A 20,200-nucleotide genomic window follows, 5' to 3' on the forward strand; every position below is an offset into this window, starting at 1 on the left:
AGTGTTAAACGCATAAATTAATATAAAGCTGATCTATATGCAGAACGAAATAAACACTAATTTACCTGCTACACTATTGGAAAACGGATAAGTGAATCGTTCTGTATCCTGTTAAGTGTTGACATACAGATTTATCAAGGTTTTATTACACTGTGGGAAATAGTTCACACATGAGCCAAATATTTTTCTTCTTAGCTCAGTTAAGTCGTTTTTTAAGAAGCCTAGTGAATCACAAGGTTCTGGAGGAATGCAGCTTTAGGCTGGGTTATACTAGTTTATAATGAAGCTCTTGTTTTCACACTGTGTGTTTTCTGCTGAGAAAGCTCTACATGGGTTTTATTTCCTTCCCCGCTGCCTCCTCACCCAGAAAGGAAGAATCAACCGCAGCAGTTAATCTGCATATGGTGTGACACTGTGACATAGTGTAAGTGAGGAGTTTTTAAAACCTTTCTAAGTGTGTTCCTCTCTGACAAAGAAATAATAATTAGATGAAGACACAGAGAGGGTCTGTTCTGCCAGGCTTTTCTTAATATCTCTAAACATACTGTAAAGCCACCAGGTGTGCAAACAAAAAGGGGATGTGGGCAAGTTTCTAGCATTGAGCTGAGCCTTTATTTTCCTCTTGGTTTTTTTACTTAGAGCTATGAATTCTTCTCTTGGTTTGGTTTCTTCTGAAATATGATGGAGTTCACACTTTGCTCGATAATAAAACCAACACAGGAACAGCGGAAAGTAGTTCTCTCTTTGTTTTAGTACAATTAAATGCAGAAACAATAGAACACCTGAAGTAACAAGGTGAAGAGAAAGGCTCACATATAATAATATATTGTGTTTTTAGCCAGTAGTTGTATGATAATTGTAATGTTGCACAATAAAAAAAATAGTAAAAAAGTCCAAAGTGATATCTTTACTCTGATTAACAGTCCAAAACTAGATATCAGTCATTTACATTTAGTCATTTGGCAGATTCAATATGTATTGACCATAGAAGATCAAATACAACAAATCCTCACAGTGAAAAAGGTGATACTAGAAACGGATGAGAAGAAATACTTAAATACTTGTAGCATGTTACTTTTTTTATTTTAACTTCCTCTTTTTATCTGTTGTCATTAAAATAATTTTCTCAGCGATGGACCTGACTGGTTTGTAATTTGTAATCAACACCTGAAAATAGAGGAAGTGAAGCAGAAGGAACTTTAACGAAAGTCTGTTTTCTGTTCAATCTGGGTTTGATGAGCAGCGGTTGACCACGACAGAAAGAAAACCACCAGCTTCATCTGTTTAAGAAACTGGTAATCTGTAGAAATACCATAAAAAATGTATATAATCAGTGTCCTATAATCAGTTTCAATGCTTTTTATTCTCAACTCAAAGATATTTGTTATTGTCCTCTCTCAGGCTGCATTAGTGATGAATTTCAAACCATTTTACCGTCATTACATCACTTAAATCATTTCTGATAGCAGTTTTTGTTGCCTTTTTTGTCAACAGTGCAGGAAACCCTGATGATGCTCTGAGTTAAATTCCCACTTTTTTGCTCTGTGTGTGTTTTTGTTGTCACACAGGTAAAGTAACAACAGCAGAGGCCCCCTCCATGATGCCCCCATCGGCCTGTAGACACTGACAGTTTCCTGAAGGCTGAGCAGACAGAGGCAGCAGGAAGCCTGCTAGCATGCAGCACTGGCCCGGTGCAGCCAGGAGGCGGCGCTGCTGAGAGGTGACTGGTCAGTGCTGAGTGTGCATCTGCTGAGCTGACCATGGATGACTTCACCACCAGGACGTATGGCACCAGCGGCCTGGACAACAGACCTCTGTTCGGGGAGACCTCTGCTCGGGTGGGAACCTATTCAAGTGTCTTTTTATTGTTGCAGTTGTACTATTTAAACGTATACTTCTATTTCAGTTATTTAGTTTTTGTCTTTAATGCAGTATTTATCAGTTATAACAGTTGGAATGGATATATGTGAGCAGAGCTGGATAAATCGGAATCTGTGATCCAGCAATCAGTTTGTGGAGGAGAGTCACTTTTTGGCCCAACATGTCACTAATTTCCAATGAAAAAATGTTTTTTCCATTTTTGATTTGAGCACAAAATCAGTTTATCAGTTTTTTCATTTTGTTTGTTTTTTTTTATTTTAAAAAATGAATAAACAAATGAGATTAAACAGAATCATTTGTTGCTTGAAACCTGATGACTCAATTGTTAAAATACCCTAGCTGTTTATGACGTTAACCTCCATGTTTCCAGGAAAAGAAAAGTGTGTTTCCAGAATATGATGAATTAAGATGTATAGCAGTGTAAGGGCTATTTGTTTAAAATGATGTGTCCTGCTGTCTTTTTCTTTAATCACAGGATCGAATCATAAACCTGGCAGTGGGGGGATTTACGTCTTTGGTTGTTCTAGTGAGTATAAAAACCTTTTGCATGGGGGGGGTGTCCCTCTTAGATGTTGTTCTATTTAATGTATGTTAACCTAAAAATCTACAGGTTTTCATTTCCACCCAGAGAACCACAGCTGCACAGAAAAGTTTTTCCTGTGGGTTTACATGAAGTGCAGAAGTTAATTTTAAAGTTCACCTGAAAACAACAACAACATAATAATAATAATAATAGTGTCAGTGACTTTTTTTTTCTAGTCTTTCAAAGTAGCTCATTGTATTGTTTATTGCAAGCGTGTGTAGAGTTCATTTCAAGTCACGAATGTTCAGAAATGATCTGATCTTTTAATGCAGATATTACACATCTTATTGTAGCTAGCTAACAACAGGAAAGTGCTGTTTGCAGCAACTATTTTGAATTCTTCAAATCAAACGTGTAGCTCATGTTTTTTTTAATTTGCTCTGTGAGAAATCATCTTCTGTAAGAAAAAGCTTTTTAAAGAATGAACTAAAACACATTAATCACGTTGTGTCTAGAGTTTTTGGTTGCAGGATTGAAAATGATTTTTAAATTTTATTAAAATAATTATACCGAGTCTTTGTCTCTGTCTTCCAGGTCACTGTAATCAGTTCGTTTGTGTTCCCCTCATTGCCTCCACGACCTCTTAATGTCTTCTTCGCCGTGTGCATCCTCTTAGCCTGCGGATCAACCCTAGTGCTGGTAACAGTTAACACATCATCACATATCACACTGAAATGTTGTAGATTTGAACCTTTCCGGCATCTTGCATCTTGAATTAATGGCAAAACATGTCATTGTGAATATTCAAATAACTCACATGCAGAGCAGAATTTGTTGCTTAGCAGAACTTTCTTCATGTTCGAATTCTTAAATGAAAAGAATCCAGGGTTATATCCATGTCTCGTTTTTTCCTCAAGATATTCTGGTACCGGCAGGGCGACCTAGAGCCAAAATTCAGGAATCTGATCTACTACATGCTGGTGTCCATCGTGCTGCTGTGTCTATGTGCCAACCTCTACTTCCATGATGTCAGGTAAAGACAGAGGAGAGGAGGAGGAGGAGAAAGAAGGGAAGATGGGAAGACATGGCCTTGACAGAAACACATGTGGAAGGACTACATGGATTGACAGACTTGACCAAAACAAAGAAACACACACACACTGACTTGAATGAATTTCCCACTCTACCTGCAGAGGACCCTTGGACCAAATCGTATAGACTTAATGTGGTCCCAGTGGGACGAACGCTGTCTCGTTGGTGCCGAATCACGCGCATACACACACATATAACGTCACAGTGCAGAAGTCATGATGTATTGTAAGGGGCCATAAATTCTGCCAGGAGACACGCTGCTGGAGGATAAACAGGTGTGTTTACATGCATATGAACATCATCTACAGTCATGTCCTTAAGCACTTTGTGTTGTGTTAAAATACATATGGTTGAGATGTAATGATGCAACAGTTAAAGTAAAAATCTTTATTCCCGTTACCGTAGGCCTCAGCTGCAGCTGCCCTATCTGCTGTCTTGTACATGTTTTGGCCAATTAACTATATTTCTATCTTCAAACTGTCACAGAACAGAAGCAAAGTGCTGCTTTCAGCTACAGTTATAAAGAAAGCATTTTAACCAAGTTGTTGGTTTAAGCTGTTCAGATTTTAACAGGGTGGATTTTTCCTTAAACGTCAACAAAACGTACGAGCATGTTAACGCACCGAATGAAGCAGGAGGAGCGTGGTGGTCCCTCCTCCTCCTCCCTTCAGTACTGTAGTACAAGCAATAGCTCAAGCAGCATCAGGGTTCGTGGCTAATGTATGCAACCATTTGTACGATTTCTTTTTCTTTCTGTCTGCTTCTTCAGCTTATCTGACGATCCTGGTTGGATTTAAATAATTTTCCAAATCAAGCCTCACTAAGAGGATTTTTTTTTTTTAATTTGATTTAAATGCCGAATTACACTTACTGCCAACTCTTGCACTAAGCATGGATGAATTACACTTTAGTCTAAGCCACACATGCACACATACACTCAGGCCAGCTGTAGAAACCAATGAAAATGAATAGCAGCTTTCTGTGTGGCTTTAAAAAAAATCTGTAGAGGTTTCTCTGTCATATTGATGTGTCTGAAGCACTTAATCTTCCTTTTTTATAAATCTTAGCTGAGCATCTCTACTCTGTTGCACAGAGTTGCCATTTTTGCATCAAGAATGGGGATAATAATGTTGAAAATGTGTTGTAATGATAAAAAAGATTTAGACATGCTGTAGCAGATTAGAGAAACACAGGAACCTCTAATGTGACCTCAGTATTCACTGTGATTTGCAACTTCCTACTTGTAGTAAGCTCAGAGATATGGCAATATCTCCCATTTTAATAAAGAACTAAATAGAATGGCAGCAAATAGAGCACAGCTAGCTGCTGCATCAAGTAAAAAAAAAACATATTAACATTAATAAAACCGATTCAGCTCATTTCTTTAGGGCTGTGAATGGTTTTATTGGGTTTTACTTTATCTGGTGTGACTACAAGGTTAGCATCATATGGTATTAAGCCTTATTCACTCACTTACTTAGGTTTAAATACCTTAGAATAATGCATGGACAAGGTGGGTGAAGAGCATATATGTTCAAATCACAAGTAAGCTGAGGTCATACATGGGGCTTTGGTTGACTTAGTTTGATGGGGTCATTAGGAGCCTGTAGATTCACCTGGTCTTCCAAAATCAAGAATGTGTCTGAAACTAAAGACCCGTCAAAGTCAAGAAAAACAACAAACGTCATGAAAAGACCTAAATTGTAGCTTTAAACTTGAAACAACGCTGTCAGCTGAGATCAGACGATCAGCAGCGAAGCTCTGTGATGAACTGAGCAAACATACAACTGAAACTGACAACACAGTAGCATAACACCAACAACACGAGCAAACCTCGCCACGACTTTAGGATTGTCAAAGCCATGCGTTTCTTTTTTATTTCATATTTTATGGAATAAATAAGTGTGTGTCCCAACTGCGTCTTCATTTGTGACCAATCAAAACAACAAACGGAGCAGAAATTAAACTAACAACAAATAGACACGAGTTTGACTCAACGTCTTAAGAGAGCTGGGAAATGACTGAAATTAGATTTTTTCATTGATTGAACTTCACTTAATGTACTTTACACTGCACTTTCACAGAAACCTCAAATTTCACCCTGAGCTGATTAAGTAGAAGGAAAAAACAAAAAACAAAGACCTGCTTTAAAATGCAAGGACTTCTCTTCCGAGAGGTTTTATTGATCATTCAATTTGCCACTAAGAACTTGCTCTTCATGTTTACATAATTATTTGCACGTATAAATATTAACCTGTTTGAGTGTTGAGCATCAGTTCACATTTTGGCCCAATCAAAGTGTCCAAACTTACATCCATCACAGCCTTTAGAGTCTCTTTGGCACTGCAGAATGAGGATGTGTGTCGATGGCTGGGTCAGTGGTGCGCTGCATTCACATTTCATCCAGGGGTTCAGATCAGAAGTTCTCTTCCACTTACAACCACAAAAGTCTGTTTTTAAAAAAGTGTTCACATCTGGTTTAAAACAGGAGAGCAGTCTGAGACTTTAACTCACAGACAGGTGCTGTCTTTGTTGGCTGTGTTTTCCTGTGTAGCAGCCACAGTAAGTTTCCACCAGACTCCTGCTGTAGTTCAACCTTGAATCACCATCTGCCATGATCTAAGTCCAGCTCAGTCGGGGCCCTCCTGGTTCTCCAAGATCGGATCTGAGAACAGACAAAATGTCAAATCAGCGGATTTATGCAGAAAAAACAGATCGGATTCCTACACGGAAGATAGTTTTGGCTACTACTACTACTGCATTACGACCACTATAATTTTGCTAATTTAGCACAAGTTTTGCTCCTCACGAGTAAAGTGTGTCTTTATCACAACATTTAAAACCTCACTGAAGGTTTTGTGGGATTTTAGGGAACTCTGTCTAGCTGCTTTAAATTAAAAGAGAAAGTCAAAAGATGCTTACAGTAAAGAAAAACATCCCACAGCCATAGAGCTGCAGACAGCAGGACTGTGCGTGTTTGTTACCTGTCAGTGTGCTGCTGATGTTGGGAGGAGACACGATCAACACAGCACTGCCAGATGTTATCCCAGAATGCATCACTGGACCCTCAACAGAGGGAGAAGTCAGCTCCTGACAAGCACATGCATATTGTGAGAATGCAGAGTATTAGGCCAAATAAAGTAAGTTAATGTAGCTGTCAGATAAATGCAGTAAAAAGTACTAATGTTTTCATGTGAAATGTAAAAAAGTAAGTTTAGGTAGTAGAAGATATACAGAAATAATCCATTAAAGTACATGTACCCACACATTTTGATCACATTTTACATTTCAGGTTTATAAGACCAGGTACAGTACAATTTACAAAAAGTTAAAAAAACAGGCGACAGCAAAAATGTCTTAATAAAAACTAAAACTCTGTGTTAACATTTGAAGTTGAACTAATTGTTTATACCTTATCAGTGAAGTCATCTGTCATTGGCTCCTGTGTCTCCGTGCCAACGCTCCCTGGACCCTCCAGGAGACTTGTGGCCTCAAGGTGGTCATCCTGACTCCTCCCCTCTGTCTCCACCACCAACTGTGATTGGCTGAGAGGGTCTGAGGAAGCGGGGTCAGAGGTGACCGTCTGGATGATGACACCATCGCTTGAGCAGAGGCTGTCCGTCTGTGGAGGGAAAACACATAAGTAAAGTGTTAACATGTGTTCCTGTGCTATTTTTCTTTTTTGTCTGATGAAATACAACCACAAAGTGAAACAAAACATCCACAAAGAGACAAAAACAACCACAACGACAAACAGCTGCTGTTCAAATATAGATAAAATACTTTTAAAACCCTTCTGGAAACAACTAAAAAATACAAATAAAACTAAAAAAACTGACCGACAGGCTGTGCAAGATGATGTGTTCGTGTGATGAGGGAGAGGAGGCTGTCGTCAGGGTAACCGTGCTGTTATTGGTTAAACTGAGAGGAACCCCCGGACTGGCGGAGAGGCTGAGCGGCAAGCCCTGACTGGGCGTCGTTTGGAGGTAGTATGTCCCTGGGGTGCCGGTGGGCTGCAGGTGGAAAGACTGGGAGGTGGAAAAGAAACAGTGGTGAAAATGCAGGAGGGAAGCCAACAAGTTCAATCATGTGGTAAAACACTCTGGAACTGATGAGTGCACCTGTGATTTTCTATGTCCTACTACTGGCTATAAAAAATTATCTTACAGGTAGGATCTCGAAGGTCTGCAGAGCTCCTGTGTTCAGAGTGATGGTTTCATTATCACTGGCTGCTGATGAATCTGAGGCTTACAAAAAAAAAAAAAAAACACAGAGATCCACTGTCAAGAACCAGAGACATTTAAAAGTGACATCTTGAAGTGTAGATGTAATTTCATAATAGCAAAGATCTGCTGTGACTCACCCAGGTGTGTGATCTGCAGTGGGATCTGTACAGGAATCTGCAGCGCAGGACTGCCACTGCTTTCCTCCAATCGGGTGAGGCGGATTTGGAGTGAAGAGGAGGACAGAGTCCCCGGTCCGGATGCTGTCTGTGAGGACATCAGCTCCTGCAGGCCCTTCAAGAGAACTGAGGACGCACGTATAAACGTGTTTGAGTGTCAGCACTTCACTGTTTTAAGCTGCCTTCATGTCATAGTGGAACCAAAATGGTAAAAATGTGTACCGCTGAAGGGGATCTCCTTGTGATTAGCTACTTGTCTCTTGATGCTCCACCACTTGGATCTCAGCCATTGAGGTGATCTGACACTGCTCCACCCGCCTGCAAGATCCTCCCACTTGATTTCATTCTCATCCTCCACACCCAGCTCCAATATCCTGAATTACATTGTTCAACATTACAGACCTGTGTAGTTTATATTGTGCATTTATGCTAGCACACACACACACTCACTGTACCTGCGTATGAGGTTCAGGTCGTCCTCCTTCGTCCACTCTGTTCCTCCGCTGTGTTTCCAGTTCAGATAGTTCAACCATTTCGACCGACACTGTTTCTCTGAGCGTGTGCGAACCCGATCGGCGACTGACGCCCAGGAAACGCCTCCTGTGACTGCAGATCCCGGAGAAACACCCGCCATCTCGTATACAACCTCAGCAAGACGTCTCTCCTCCTCCTCACTCCATTTACCTGTATTACAAGTTAAATTAACATAAAAATGTATATTAGTGATGGTTTAAAGAATGTAATTTATTCCTATAAATACTAAATACTAATAATTTCACATTCACAAACATTTTAGTCACTGCTGCTGGTCACAGCTGGAGATTAAACATGATCTCGTCCTGGAGCTGACTGACAGTAACAGACAAAACGCTCAGTTCATCATGTGATTGAATTCAAACTGAAATCAAAACCTGTCATTAATGACTGACTTGTCTCTGTACTGGATTATGGTACTTTTCAGACATTCTGTACCTGTGTTGCATGTGTCCTTCATTAGTCGGCAGCGGTCTTTGACAGAAGACGCACTGCGACCCAGAGCTGCCCCAATAGTCGCCCAGTCGTTCCCGTGCTTCTCCCTTAACCTGAAGACACACGACATGAAATCTCATCAGTCTCGTTGTTCTAATTTTATTTATACATATATATCCCAATAAAAATCTGTTTTTCTATTGTTAAAATTCGACACACGTCTACTCACGTTTTTAGTTTCTCTATCTCATCAGGTGTATACCTTAGAAGAGAAGAAAAAGTGATTACAATTCAACAATTCAAACTAAAAGTACAATAAAATGTGTTTTTCTTCCTCTTTTCTTTAATAGACTCACTTGCCAACATGGTTGCGGTTGTCGTACATTCGCAGAACTCGTCTGTAGACGGCAAACAGTGGCCTGTTTAACCCCAAGGCCACGGAGCGGTAGAAATCCTTCCTCTCCTCTTTGGACATCTCAAAAATGATCTCAGCCGGGTCCTCGATGCCTCGGCCCTGACAGAGACACACACACGCAGTCGAACAAAATATCTGTAAGCTTCACCGAACATGACATCTTCAGGTGACAGCAAGAGATCTAGCAAGAGACAGTAATGTACCTTCACATATCGATCAATGTTGCTCATCAGAATGTCAATTTCCTCTTTAGACCACATGCCCTGCTTCCACTTATGCCCTGAAGTGAAAGAAATAATGAAACACTTATGACTTTTCATTTTAAATCACTGTAATATCTGTTTTTAGCTGCCTTTAACAAGCACCACTGCCTTTAAGCCCTAGTCATTCACAGACTAAACATCATTATGATGAAATACTTCTTGGGGGCTTTCTATGCTTAAATAAACCTATTTTATTTTTATAATATTTTATCGCTTCCTCTCTTGTCTAACCTGGAACAACTGGAATAGTGTTTAGTGATAATCTGGGAGACTTTGGTAACAAAATAGATTATAGTGGAAACAATATGTGCACTGTATCTTGTGTTTACCTTTATTAGCTAGTGTGTCTTTGTCTTCTTTTGTAGTGAACCAGGCCTGACTAACGGGTGAAACTTCTGTCTTCTGACTGGGTGAGAGAGAGCTCTCGTCCTCTTGCAGGATCTACACAAACACAAAACATTTGTCAGATCACAACCACAAATTCAAGTATGAAATAAATTTTAGGGGTGCAACTACATAAATGACAACCTCCCTTGAAATAATCAGTCCACTAATCAAACTGCTCTATCATCAAAAAGGAGAGACAATATCTCCATGTCATCAGTTGATCAGTCCACATTTACTGTTACTGAGAAATATAATAAAAGAAATCTGTCTGAAAGCTGAACCTTTTAAAAAGAAATCCTTTCTTTTCAAATTATCCACCACCTAACAACCCAAAAACTAGTTTAAGAGCCGTTTCATTTAGGGTGCAGAAAAGGAAGAGGAGTTTTACCTCCACCTGAATCTGGGCGACACCCTCCTCGGAGAGGTCAGCGCCTGCTGTGGCGGTCATCGTCACCTCGAAGCCCTCATCATTCTCTGACACTGAGGAGAAGAAAGAGGAATGGTTGTTACATCTACAGTGAGGATACTGGGCTGTGCTTACTTACATATAATAGAAGTTTATATGTATTAATTTGTAAAAATAAAAACCAAATGTATCTACATCACTTTTGTCTGGGTCCACGACATTTGAAATCATTGTTGTACAGGTACAATATGTCCTCTTCTTGCTCTGATAGATATTATTTTCATGATTATAGAAAATGTGATGTTTAATGATTATTTTAAGACTTGTTTGCTCTGTTTTGCCCATATATTTGGCGATTGGTTGAATAGACATACTAACAACAACAAAACAACACAGTTTGATCCAATTCATGCTCAAAACAAATTGGTGCCAAATTAAAATCTACATTTAGAAACAGAACTAACTTTTTTCACCTTTTGAGAAGTTTGGTAATGTTTGGTTTAGTTGAAGTTGGCGTAGACGTTGGTGTTTGACATCATATCACTAATACAAATGAAATAAATGTGCGCGTCTCACTTGGTAAGGTGACCACAGAGAACTGATGTGTGTTCGAGTCTTCCTGTTCTTCTGAAGATAGACGCAGCTTCTTCTGAAGGGGCTCAGAGTCCTCATCTAAACACACACACACAGAATTAACATTTTTCCTTTAATATCCCAACTACCACGACTAAGATGAGGCAGCAGTTCGCCTTTAACGAGGAATCGGGAATAAAGAAAGATAAATATGGAAGACCCACCACTGGGAGGACAGTGCAGTATGATACTTCCATCACTGTCTTGAGTGAGTGTGACAGACTTGACGGTTTCTAATGCTCCAGCCTCCTCATCCTCTGCTGCTGAACTCATCCTGCACCTGATGATAAGTAAAACACATTCACTATTTAACAGCCACAGCGTTGCGTTTATTGCTGCAGAATTTGTAGTAGTACCAGGAACAGAAGCACATTAAATGATGATTTAGGTCTATATAATTTAAACTGAAATTTGTTAGAATGTACATTAGTACTATATCAGGTCAGGAGTCAGGTTCTCCATCTTTGAGGCTTGTTTTATGTCATAATCTAGTTATGTTTTATAGTATATGTCCACTGTAAAGTTGTGTTTATTGCTTGCAAGAACCTTAAACATTAATTTACCTCTTTTTATTGTAAGACTATCAATCAACTATTACATTTCCCCAAATGTCTGCAGGAATTTAAACCTGCTGACTTCTGCCATCCACTGTTTCCAAGGGGAAACAAACTGCTGTAGAGAAACAGCAAACCACCCAGATTATTTGGCCGAAATGTGTGAAAATGTGTTTTGCTTGTTGGACAGTATGTATGCCACATTACATACTGGGTCACAATTAAAATATTTTACTTCAAGTTCAAATGATTAGTGAGGGTTTCGCTCTGCAACATACAAAAATGTGTAAAACTAGCCAGTTTTTAAATGGAGTTTTGCGTAGGTTTTGGAACCCAGTGTTCTGCACACAGATGGATGCGTTGCTAGTGCACTTTATGTGTCGCCAACGATGCACAAAACGTACACGGTTCAGTACACGACAGCAGAATATGTTCATCGATGTTTACAGGAGAGCCGTTGTCTGTGAGGCTCTGGTACAATGCTAACTGTTAGCATCCACCAAGCTAACCAGCTAAATGAAAGACGAAAAATCTCCGGCGCCATGTTAGTGGACAAGGCGAAGCTTATGGCGTCTCTGTCGTCTGACGGTGTCTCGGCGCTTTTCTTTTATTTTTGAGGTGATTTTTCCCTCTTTGACGGTTCCCTGTCGTACCCCCGGCTTCGTCTACCAAACAGAAACTGAATTTTACTTTTGATTTGGATACTTACTTCCTGTTTTCGGTCCGGGGACTTGCGAGTTACCAGGATGAAGTGAAGTGCCAGGATGGAGCCCGGGCCGTGCGAGGGCCAGCTGGAGGTTGCCAGAAAAGAGCTTTTTCAGTAGACATTCAAATAGTTTGTTATATTACAAAGTAATGTAGCTAACAAATATATTATTTAGTCTGATAGATGGAATAATAATAATAAAAAATAACTTAACTGCAGAGGCAACATTCATGCTAAAAGTCACAACTCTACTGCAGACAGACAGAAAAAACAAAGCAACACATTGTAAATAACAACTAGTAAGGCAAAAACACTTCAGAGCTGGGCTTTTTCTGTCTGGTGGTGTTTTTATTTGGCTTGAAAGTTTAGTCTCGATGTTATAAACGCCCAAGATCACTCATTTTCACTAAGGTGTGGTTAGTTGTCAGTCAAAACCATTTACATCTTATAGTCAAACTTGGCAACCACACTGTCCGTCTTAAAAAATGCCCGTGTAGCAACTTGACGATTAAAGAATGTCTGACTTTTTATAATATTGTACTTAAATAGTGTGAAGTCAATTGTAAAATTTCATATTAAGTTTACATAAACCTAATTTAAATGCGGTTGTATATTCAACATGTATGTATTTGGAGGTAAACGATGAGTTATATGAGGAGACCAAAGTGTTTCCGCTGTAATTTCTATCGGACCATTATCGACGACGTACGGAACATTCAATTTGCAAAAATCTAAATCACACATTTTAAAACTTACAGCTGTAATTTGGCCAAGACATGGAAGAACAGCCCGTGAGAGTGTAAGTTTAACTTTATAAGTACTTCATGTGGGGTTTAAATAACGCTTCCTGTTTATTTTATCTTAGCCACGACCTTATACACCCTAAACGTTATGTTTAATCTCATTAATAAAAGTTTAGTGCTCATGCAGAATAAAAGATGATTTCATAGCATTTTCAGGCCGTTGCTTATATTCAGTAGGTCTACTTTACCCATTTCCTACGAGGATCTAAATCAATTCCTACGAAAACCGATGCCCGCCAAACATCTTTTAAAATATACCAAGTTTAAAGTTACATTACACATTGGCACATTTCTACACGTTATAATGTGGGTGTAGTTGCTTAAAACATGTAGGTAGTTGGGATAGAACAATTCGGCATTAATTTACACTAAACCGTATTAATTGAAGGAGAATTTTAGTCTATGCTAACCTGATGTCTGTCAAACAGAGTTAGATATGGTATGTCTACCAAAGTGAAATGATGTTTTTCAAATCAACCTGAACACGTTTACAAACCAGCAGGTTCATCAGATGTTCAGGACAATCAGAGATGTGTGTTTAGGGGGGATAAATCACCTGCACCAGTATTAACTACTTTCTCTTATCTTATCTTTATGACTTGCCCTTTGTTGGATACTGCATTAAAGTCTGAACATGTGTCTGTCTACAGCTTGGCATGTGGGGATGTTGAAGGCAGGCTGAACGCGCTGTTCAATCGAGTCCAGACCATCCAGAAGAAGACCGGACAGTTTGATGTAAGATCTAGTCCAACTATGGACCGCCTCTGTCAAAGGAAACATGAAACCTATGCTGGTAGTACAGCCCTTAGCATTACTCACTATCCTCTGATTGGTCAGCAACGTCCCTAAAAAACTCTCTGCCCCTCTGTCAGGCTGTTCTGTGAGTCTGACTTCAGAGATATTAACAGTAGCTCCCCACAATAGGTTATAGAGCTGCTTCCTACTAAAAAAACTGTATCAATAGAGTTGTGAATCATTGTTGTGTTGCTGACCGGTATGTTTTCCTGCAGCTGCTGTTGTGTGTTGGAGAGTTTTTTGGAACGACACCAGAGGCTGAAGTGGAGTGGCAGCAGTACAAAACTGGAGTCAAGAAAGGTACAAACCTCAGCATTAATCAGATGTTATGCTTGTTTTCATGACATTTGACAAGATTAGTTCCAGTTATCTGCTCTCATTGAAGGTTTATTTCCTTCAATTGTCTTTTATGCTTAATCAGCTCCCATCCACACTTACATCCTCGGAGCAGCGAGCCAGGAAACGGTGAAGAATTTTCCAAGTGCTGATGGCTGTGAGCTCGCTGAAAACATCACATATCTGGGTAAGATCCTGCTGCATGTGGCTAACGTGGCACCTCATTTCCCTTGTCTGTCTCACATGTTCGCTCATCCCATATTGCATATCAGTATATTCAGAAAAGTGCTAATGTAAACGTTGTTACAAAATTAAAAGGGAAGAACAAAGCTAAGAGCACTGGTATGTTTCCGTTATAAAACTCGCCGATCTGTGTGTATGTTAGGTCGGCGAGGTGTGTTCACAGGAGCATCAGGACTCCAGATAGCCTATGTCAGCGGTAAGGAGGCCCTGCACGAACCTGCCCCAGCTCACTGCTTCACATCCAAAGATCTGTCGGCCCTTGTAGCTCCGTTGACCAGCACCTCCAAGTTCAGAGGAGTTGACATCCTGTTGACATCACAGTGGCCCAGAGGAGTGTGGCACTACGGAAACAACCCGGTAAGGTGAAATTCAGGGTGATAACATGGTAATATTAGTACAATCTGTTATCATACTGTTTATATTTACATCATATTTAAAATATTAATATTTAAATACAACTTTATCTGCTAAGGAAGAACTTGTAGTGTAAGAAAAGACTTGTAATGTTATTATGTCAGTGGCTGTTTGCAAAATCAGGAATTTATTTTAATGCTCTGCCTTTGTTTTCATGTGTCTGCCACAGGAAGTGGACACAAAGTCCTGTGGAAGCAGCTCCGTCGCAAACCTCGCAGACAAGCTGAAACCACGATACCACTTTGCTGCATTAGAGGGCGTTCACTATGAAAGAGTCCCATACAGGTAGACATAAGCTTAATAAAAAGCAGAATAATAACTGACACTAGAACACATGTACACTGTGTGCATCTGTTTCTAAAAGACAGAAACCTAGTTTTGCAGTTCAAAATGGCATTATAACCTTGACAAAACCAGTGTATCTATTGTCAAGAATATATTATGTTGGCAAAACATTGTCAGTCAGCAAACAGACTTCAATGTTGAATGCAGAACTTTTCTTTTGCAGAGTAAAATATAGTAATTACCCTGTTTGGAACCTAAAGGAAAAAAATACAGTGGTTTACATTTCTCAAATCCCTCTGTATGTGTTACCAGTACTGTACAACTGTTTCTATTTCTATCCTCAGAAACCATGTTGTCCTTCAGGAAAATGCTCAGCATGTCAGCCGATTCATTGCCCTGGCAAGCGTCAACAACCCAGCCAAGAAGAAGGTGTGTGTGGACGTTGAGTCTTTCATTAAACAATAAACTGATTGTGTGTTTTGTTTTTTTCGAAACCAGCCAGTAGATGTCAGAATTTCCATAAAGTCCATAAAGCTGTTTAGAAATCAGAGAAAACAACTCCAGATCCTGCCTGAAAATTTTCACATTTTAGTTCCAATATTTTATGCATCATGCTCTTTCTCTGCACACTGAAGTAAGACAAAGAATAATAACTGATGAAATCCATTGTTATGCACTTTATCTTGCACTGTCAGTACGTTTTGTTGTTACTGAGGCTCACCTTTCCTGTTTGCCCTGTCTGCAGTATCTGTATGCCTTCAACATAATCCCCATGAAGACCATGGATCCATCAGAGCTGGTGAAGCAGCCGCAGGATGTGACAGAAAACCCCTACAGACGCGCCACAAAAGACAAGACAGACACACTAAAGTCCAGCTTCAGCACAGAGGAGGAGGTACACTAGCGTCAAAATAAATGGGCCCATGTGCAGAGGTCCTTACCTAAAGCCTGTATTCTTCAGTGTAATGCATCTTTACATCTCGCTGTCCTTACTGTCACCTGTTCAGGAGCCATCCCATCAGTTCTTCTTTGACCTGAGCAAGAAGCAGGGTGGGGGTCATCGGGGCCGCGGTCGGAAGAGACATCCGGATGGAGAGGGACGAGGACGAGACCAGCATGATGGGGACAGACATCATCAGGGACCCAAACAGCCCCGCAGACACCGTGAGTCCAACCAGTCTGGATAAAAACATTACTGAACATCTGTTTTACAGGAGGGGAAACTGGAGTTGGTGGATGATACTGAAGGAAATGAAAGTCTTACTGTGCTTTAACAGTTTCAACAGAACCTCTGAACCATCTGTTTTACATTTTGTTCAGTATCTGAGTTATTCAGTAAAAGCTCAAAGGTGAATACCAGCACTGATATGTAGCCAACCTACCAAGGGCCCATGGGTGTTAAAGGGTTTAAAGGTACATGTAGTTTTATTTTTATATTTTGTCCTCCTATTCTGTGTAGCTCAGCCCTCTGGTCCCTGCTGGTTCTGTCTGGCCAGTCCTCAGGTGGAGAAACACCTCGTCATCAGCATAGGAACACATGTGAGTTTATACCTTTAATAATTATCGTTATACAACCATTACTCAGCATCCGTTGTGAAACAGCTGCAGTAACAATGTTTAAACTGGTGATCTGCAGCTCTCTTTGCTTTATAGTGGCTTTCAGTTCATTGTTTATTGTCCTGACCACAACTTTACTCTTCAGTTCACTTTTATGGTTCGACACAGGTAACTAGCTGGGGAAGCATTTAGCGGTTAAAAGAGGTGGATATTTCCCCAGGAGTTAAAACAGAGCTAAAAGGAAAGTGAATGTTGGATTTTGTCACATGACCACAACTCCCAATTATCATGTTACTCACTGGATGAGGAAATAAGCTGCTGTCAATCTTTGCAGTGTTACCTGGCTCTGGCTAAAGGCGGACTGACTCCTCATCATGTGCTGATCCTCCCCATCGGTCACTACCAGTCCGTGGTGGAGCTGAGCTCAGAGGTGGTGGAGGAGATGGAGAAATACAAGTCGGCCCTCATAAGCTTCTACAAGAGCAAAGGAGAACGCTGTGTGCTGTTTGAGAGGAATTACAGAAGTCAACACCTGCAACTACAGGTAGAAACAAACATGGTCAAACTTCTTGTTGGCAGATTGTTGTTCAGAAAAATGAACTGATAAAACATGGAGAAAATATTGTTAATAAAACAGTCAGAGAAAATATTATTTGAACCCCAGCTGATTTTGTAAGTTTGCCCACTACCAAAGAAATGACAAGTCTATAATTTCAATGGTAGATTTATTTAAACAATGAGAGACAATAACAATTCAGAAAAATGAAATAACTATTTGATCCTTTTGCAAAACATGCTTTAGTACTCGGTGGCAAAACCTTTTTTTGGCTATCACAGAGTTCAAACCTTCAGCTCCCTCCACAGATTTTCTATGGGATTAAGGTCTGGAGACCGACAAGGCCACTCCGTGACCTGAACATGCTTCTGCTTGAGCCAATCCTTTGTTGCCTTTGCATTGTGTTTTTGATCATTATCTTGCTGGAATATAGCCAACCACAACCCTTTTTCAATGCCCTGACTGAGGGAAGGAAGGTCTCACCCAAGATTTTACGATACGGCCCATATCCACCCTCCCGTTGATTCTGTGCAGTTGTCCAGTGGGAAATCATTGACAAGTTCCTCCTCAGTAGTTCTGGGCTGATTCCTCACCGTTCTCATTATCATTGAGACTCCACGAGGTGAGATCTTGCATGGAGCTCCAGACCGAGGGAGGTTGGCAGTTAATTTATGTTTCTTCCATTTGCGAAAAATCTCACCAACCGTTGTCACCTTCTCACCCAGCTGCTTGGCGATGGTCTTGTGGCCCATTCCAGCCTTGAGTAGGTCCACGATCTTGTCCCTGACATCCTTGGAAAGTTCTTTGGTCTTGGCCATGGTGAAGGATTTGGAATCTGGATTGATTGATTGATTGATTCTGTGGACAGGTCTCGAGCTGAGAGTGCTCTCGATGTCAGCTCGTTACCTGTATGAGATACACCTTGGAGCCAGAGATCTTGCTGACTGATAGGGTATCAAATACTTATTTCATTAATGAAAATAAAAATTAATGTATAACTTTTTTTGAAATGCATTTTTCTGAATTTCTTTGTTATTGTTGTGTCTCTCACTGTTCAAATAAATCTACCATTGAAATTATACACTGATCATTTCTTTGTTAGAGGGCAAACTTACAAAATCAGCTGGAGTTCAAATAATTTTTTCCTTCACTGTATTCCTATACAACTTTAGTTTGAAATATAGCATATACACCAACTTGCCCGTTTCTAATGTGCATGAATGTGTCTAATGCAACAGTCCTGCAATATTTGTAGAGAAAAGTAAAGCAGAAACAAACAGTACATGTTTTATGGGAGTTTATGTAATTCAGGCTAGACGAGAAGTGGAGTCGGAACTTTGGCTTCAGAAGCAGTTATTGTGGTTCTTCCCTTTTGTGTGAACAATGTAGGACTATATATATATATATATATATATATACACATTTCTTGAGTATTTCCATCTTTAGCTTTAGTGTGTTTTTGAGAGACATTACAAATATGATATGATATGATTATAAAACACCACATACTTTCAAGTATTAAACCTTTTTGGTCTGTGTGGTTTCATTTTAGGTGCTCAGGGGTCAAGCTCCTCTAATGATTGTTTTAAAAATCCCAGCAAAGAATAATTTATATTTAGGCAGGACAACTTGATTTTACTTTCTTTCTTCCACTGAATCATCTGAAGATCCCTTAATTAGTAGTAACCCTTAAAACTGGAGTGATTTTATTTGGAAACCACTGGATCAAACCAAACAGTAAAAGTCAGTATGTGTCAGAGTTAAATTAAGTAGGACAGTAAATGCAGGGCAGGGTTTCTTGTTTTCCCTTTGTAAACTCACGATACACGAGAAAACAAAATGAAATTGAAAGTATATTAACTATAAAATTGTGGTCCAGGTCGTTCCAGTGCCGCTTGACCGCTGCACCACTGAGGACATCAAGGAGGCGTTCATGGTCCAGGCCCAGGAACAACAGATGGAGCTGATGGAGATTCCTGAACACACTGACCTCAAACAGGTACACGTGTTAAAATAGTGCGTGCAGACACACACACCTGGATCACCACACTACAAACCCTTTAGGAGAATTCACATCCTGATCTAGTACCTTTTTATTTTACAGTTTACAAATTTCTGCTCTCACATTCAGCTCTTATGATTTGACTGTGTGTGTTTTTTCAGATTGCTCCTCCAGGGACACCGTACTTCTACGTGGAGTTGGACTCGGGGGAGAAACTCTTCTACCGCATCCAGAAACATTTTCCGCTGCAGTTTGGAAGGTCTGTATTTAAAGCAAACGAACAAGAGTCTTCAGATGTTCAGAAACTGAACTCTACAATTACCCTGTCTAATCTAAACCAATAGTGACCAACAACCACTATTTTCACAGTTGGCATTAAGGGGTACACTCACATCTATTTTTATCCACATGAATATAGGGAGGTTCTGGCCAGCGAAGCGTTGCTGAACATCCCCACTCGAGCTGACTGGAAGGAGTGTAAACAAAGCAGAGAGGAGGAGGAAGAGAGCTGCAAACAACTGAGGGACGACTTCCAGTCCTATGACTTCACATGGGACGAATAACACACACGCACTTGCTTCTTTTTTGTGAACTCGGTGCACTTCCTAAATGTCTGCCCGTCTTTAACTTAGATAAGCTTTTCCTTTCAATCAGATTGTGTTTTCCTTTCAGTAATGGTTGTTGCTGGTGAAGAGACAGATGAACAAGATTATTTACAGCAAGTTTTACAAAGGTCTTGAAGTTGCCCGTTTTGTAAAAAAGAATAAAGTTTGCAGATTTAAAAACTGCATCCAGGTCTGTTTTAATTATCAGAGCAGACAAATCCAAGTTTTGTGTGTCTGAACAGCAGCTTTGTGCATTTTCTATTGAGACTCTTTTGGGAGTAACTGTTTTTAAAATGTATTTTGTACAATTAAACTTATTTTGGGATTCTTTGCTCATGTTCATTTTCTCTGTGTAGATCAGTAACATTTATAA

At 39.9% G+C, this 20,200-nt stretch overlaps 3 protein-coding genes across 7 annotated transcripts; 2 read left to right on the plus strand and 1 right to left on the minus strand.

Moving 5' to 3' along the window:
• Window positions 1–1,568: 1,568 nt before the first annotated feature.
• On the plus strand, window positions 1,569–5,411 carry tmem243b (transmembrane protein 243, mitochondrial b). Its single transcript, XM_026361759.1, has 4 exons — window positions 1,569–1,838; window positions 2,357–2,407; window positions 2,999–3,103; window positions 3,322–5,411. Exons 1-4 carry the CDS (start codon window positions 1,761–1,763, stop codon window positions 3,439–3,441), a joined length of 354 nt encoding a protein of 117 aa, XP_026217544.1. The 5' UTR covers window positions 1,569–1,760; the 3' UTR covers window positions 3,442–5,411.
• Window positions 4,338–12,491, minus strand: dmtf1 (cyclin D binding myb-like transcription factor 1). 5 transcript variants are annotated; one of them, XR_003298883.1, is made up of 18 exons: window positions 12,235–12,489; window positions 11,136–11,251; window positions 10,915–11,010; window positions 10,321–10,412; window positions 9,875–9,986; window positions 9,486–9,562; window positions 9,224–9,381; window positions 9,097–9,129; window positions 8,871–8,980; window positions 8,354–8,582; window positions 8,121–8,272; window positions 7,860–8,024; window positions 7,664–7,743; window positions 7,336–7,524; window positions 6,909–7,118; window positions 6,481–6,586; window positions 6,011–6,161; window positions 4,338–5,929 (listed from the first exon to the last, which is right to left on the minus strand). XR_003298883.1 is itself a non-coding variant. In XM_026361744.1 (17 exons), the coding sequence occupies exons 2-17, from the start codon at window positions 11,242–11,244 to the stop codon at window positions 6,127–6,129; spliced, it is 1,947 nt and encodes a 648-aa protein (XP_026217529.1). In that variant the 5' UTR covers window positions 11,245–11,251; window positions 12,235–12,491; the 3' UTR covers window positions 4,338–6,126. The 5 variants fall into 5 exon arrangements, 4 of the variants coding, with proteins under 4 accessions (XP_026217529.1, XP_026217530.1, XP_026217527.1 ...); XM_026361744.1 differs by having other exon boundaries at window positions 4,338–6,161; window positions 7,664–7,737; window positions 12,235–12,491; XM_026361745.1 differs by having other exon boundaries at window positions 4,338–6,141; window positions 12,235–12,490.
• Window positions 12,492–12,910: 419 nt separating this feature from the next.
• On the plus strand, window positions 12,911–20,159 carry cwf19l1 (CWF19 like cell cycle control factor 1). The gene is made up of 14 exons (XM_026361746.1): window positions 12,911–13,030; window positions 13,685–13,769; window positions 14,045–14,129; window positions 14,251–14,352; window positions 14,551–14,765; window positions 14,992–15,107; window positions 15,452–15,536; window positions 15,853–16,002; window positions 16,115–16,271; window positions 16,567–16,646; window positions 16,999–17,208; window positions 19,100–19,219; window positions 19,384–19,481; window positions 19,641–20,159. The coding sequence occupies exons 1-14, from the start codon at window positions 13,008–13,010 to the stop codon at window positions 19,783–19,785; spliced, it is 1,671 nt and encodes a 556-aa protein (XP_026217531.1). The 5' UTR covers window positions 12,911–13,007; the 3' UTR covers window positions 19,786–20,159.
• Window positions 20,160–20,200: the final 41 nt, after the last annotated feature.

Source organism: Anabas testudineus, chromosome 23, assembly GCF_900324465.2.
Source record: "Anabas testudineus chromosome 23, fAnaTes1.2, whole genome shotgun sequence".
In the NCBI taxonomy this organism is placed as follows: Eukaryota; Metazoa; Chordata; class Actinopteri; order Anabantiformes; family Anabantidae; genus Anabas; species Anabas testudineus.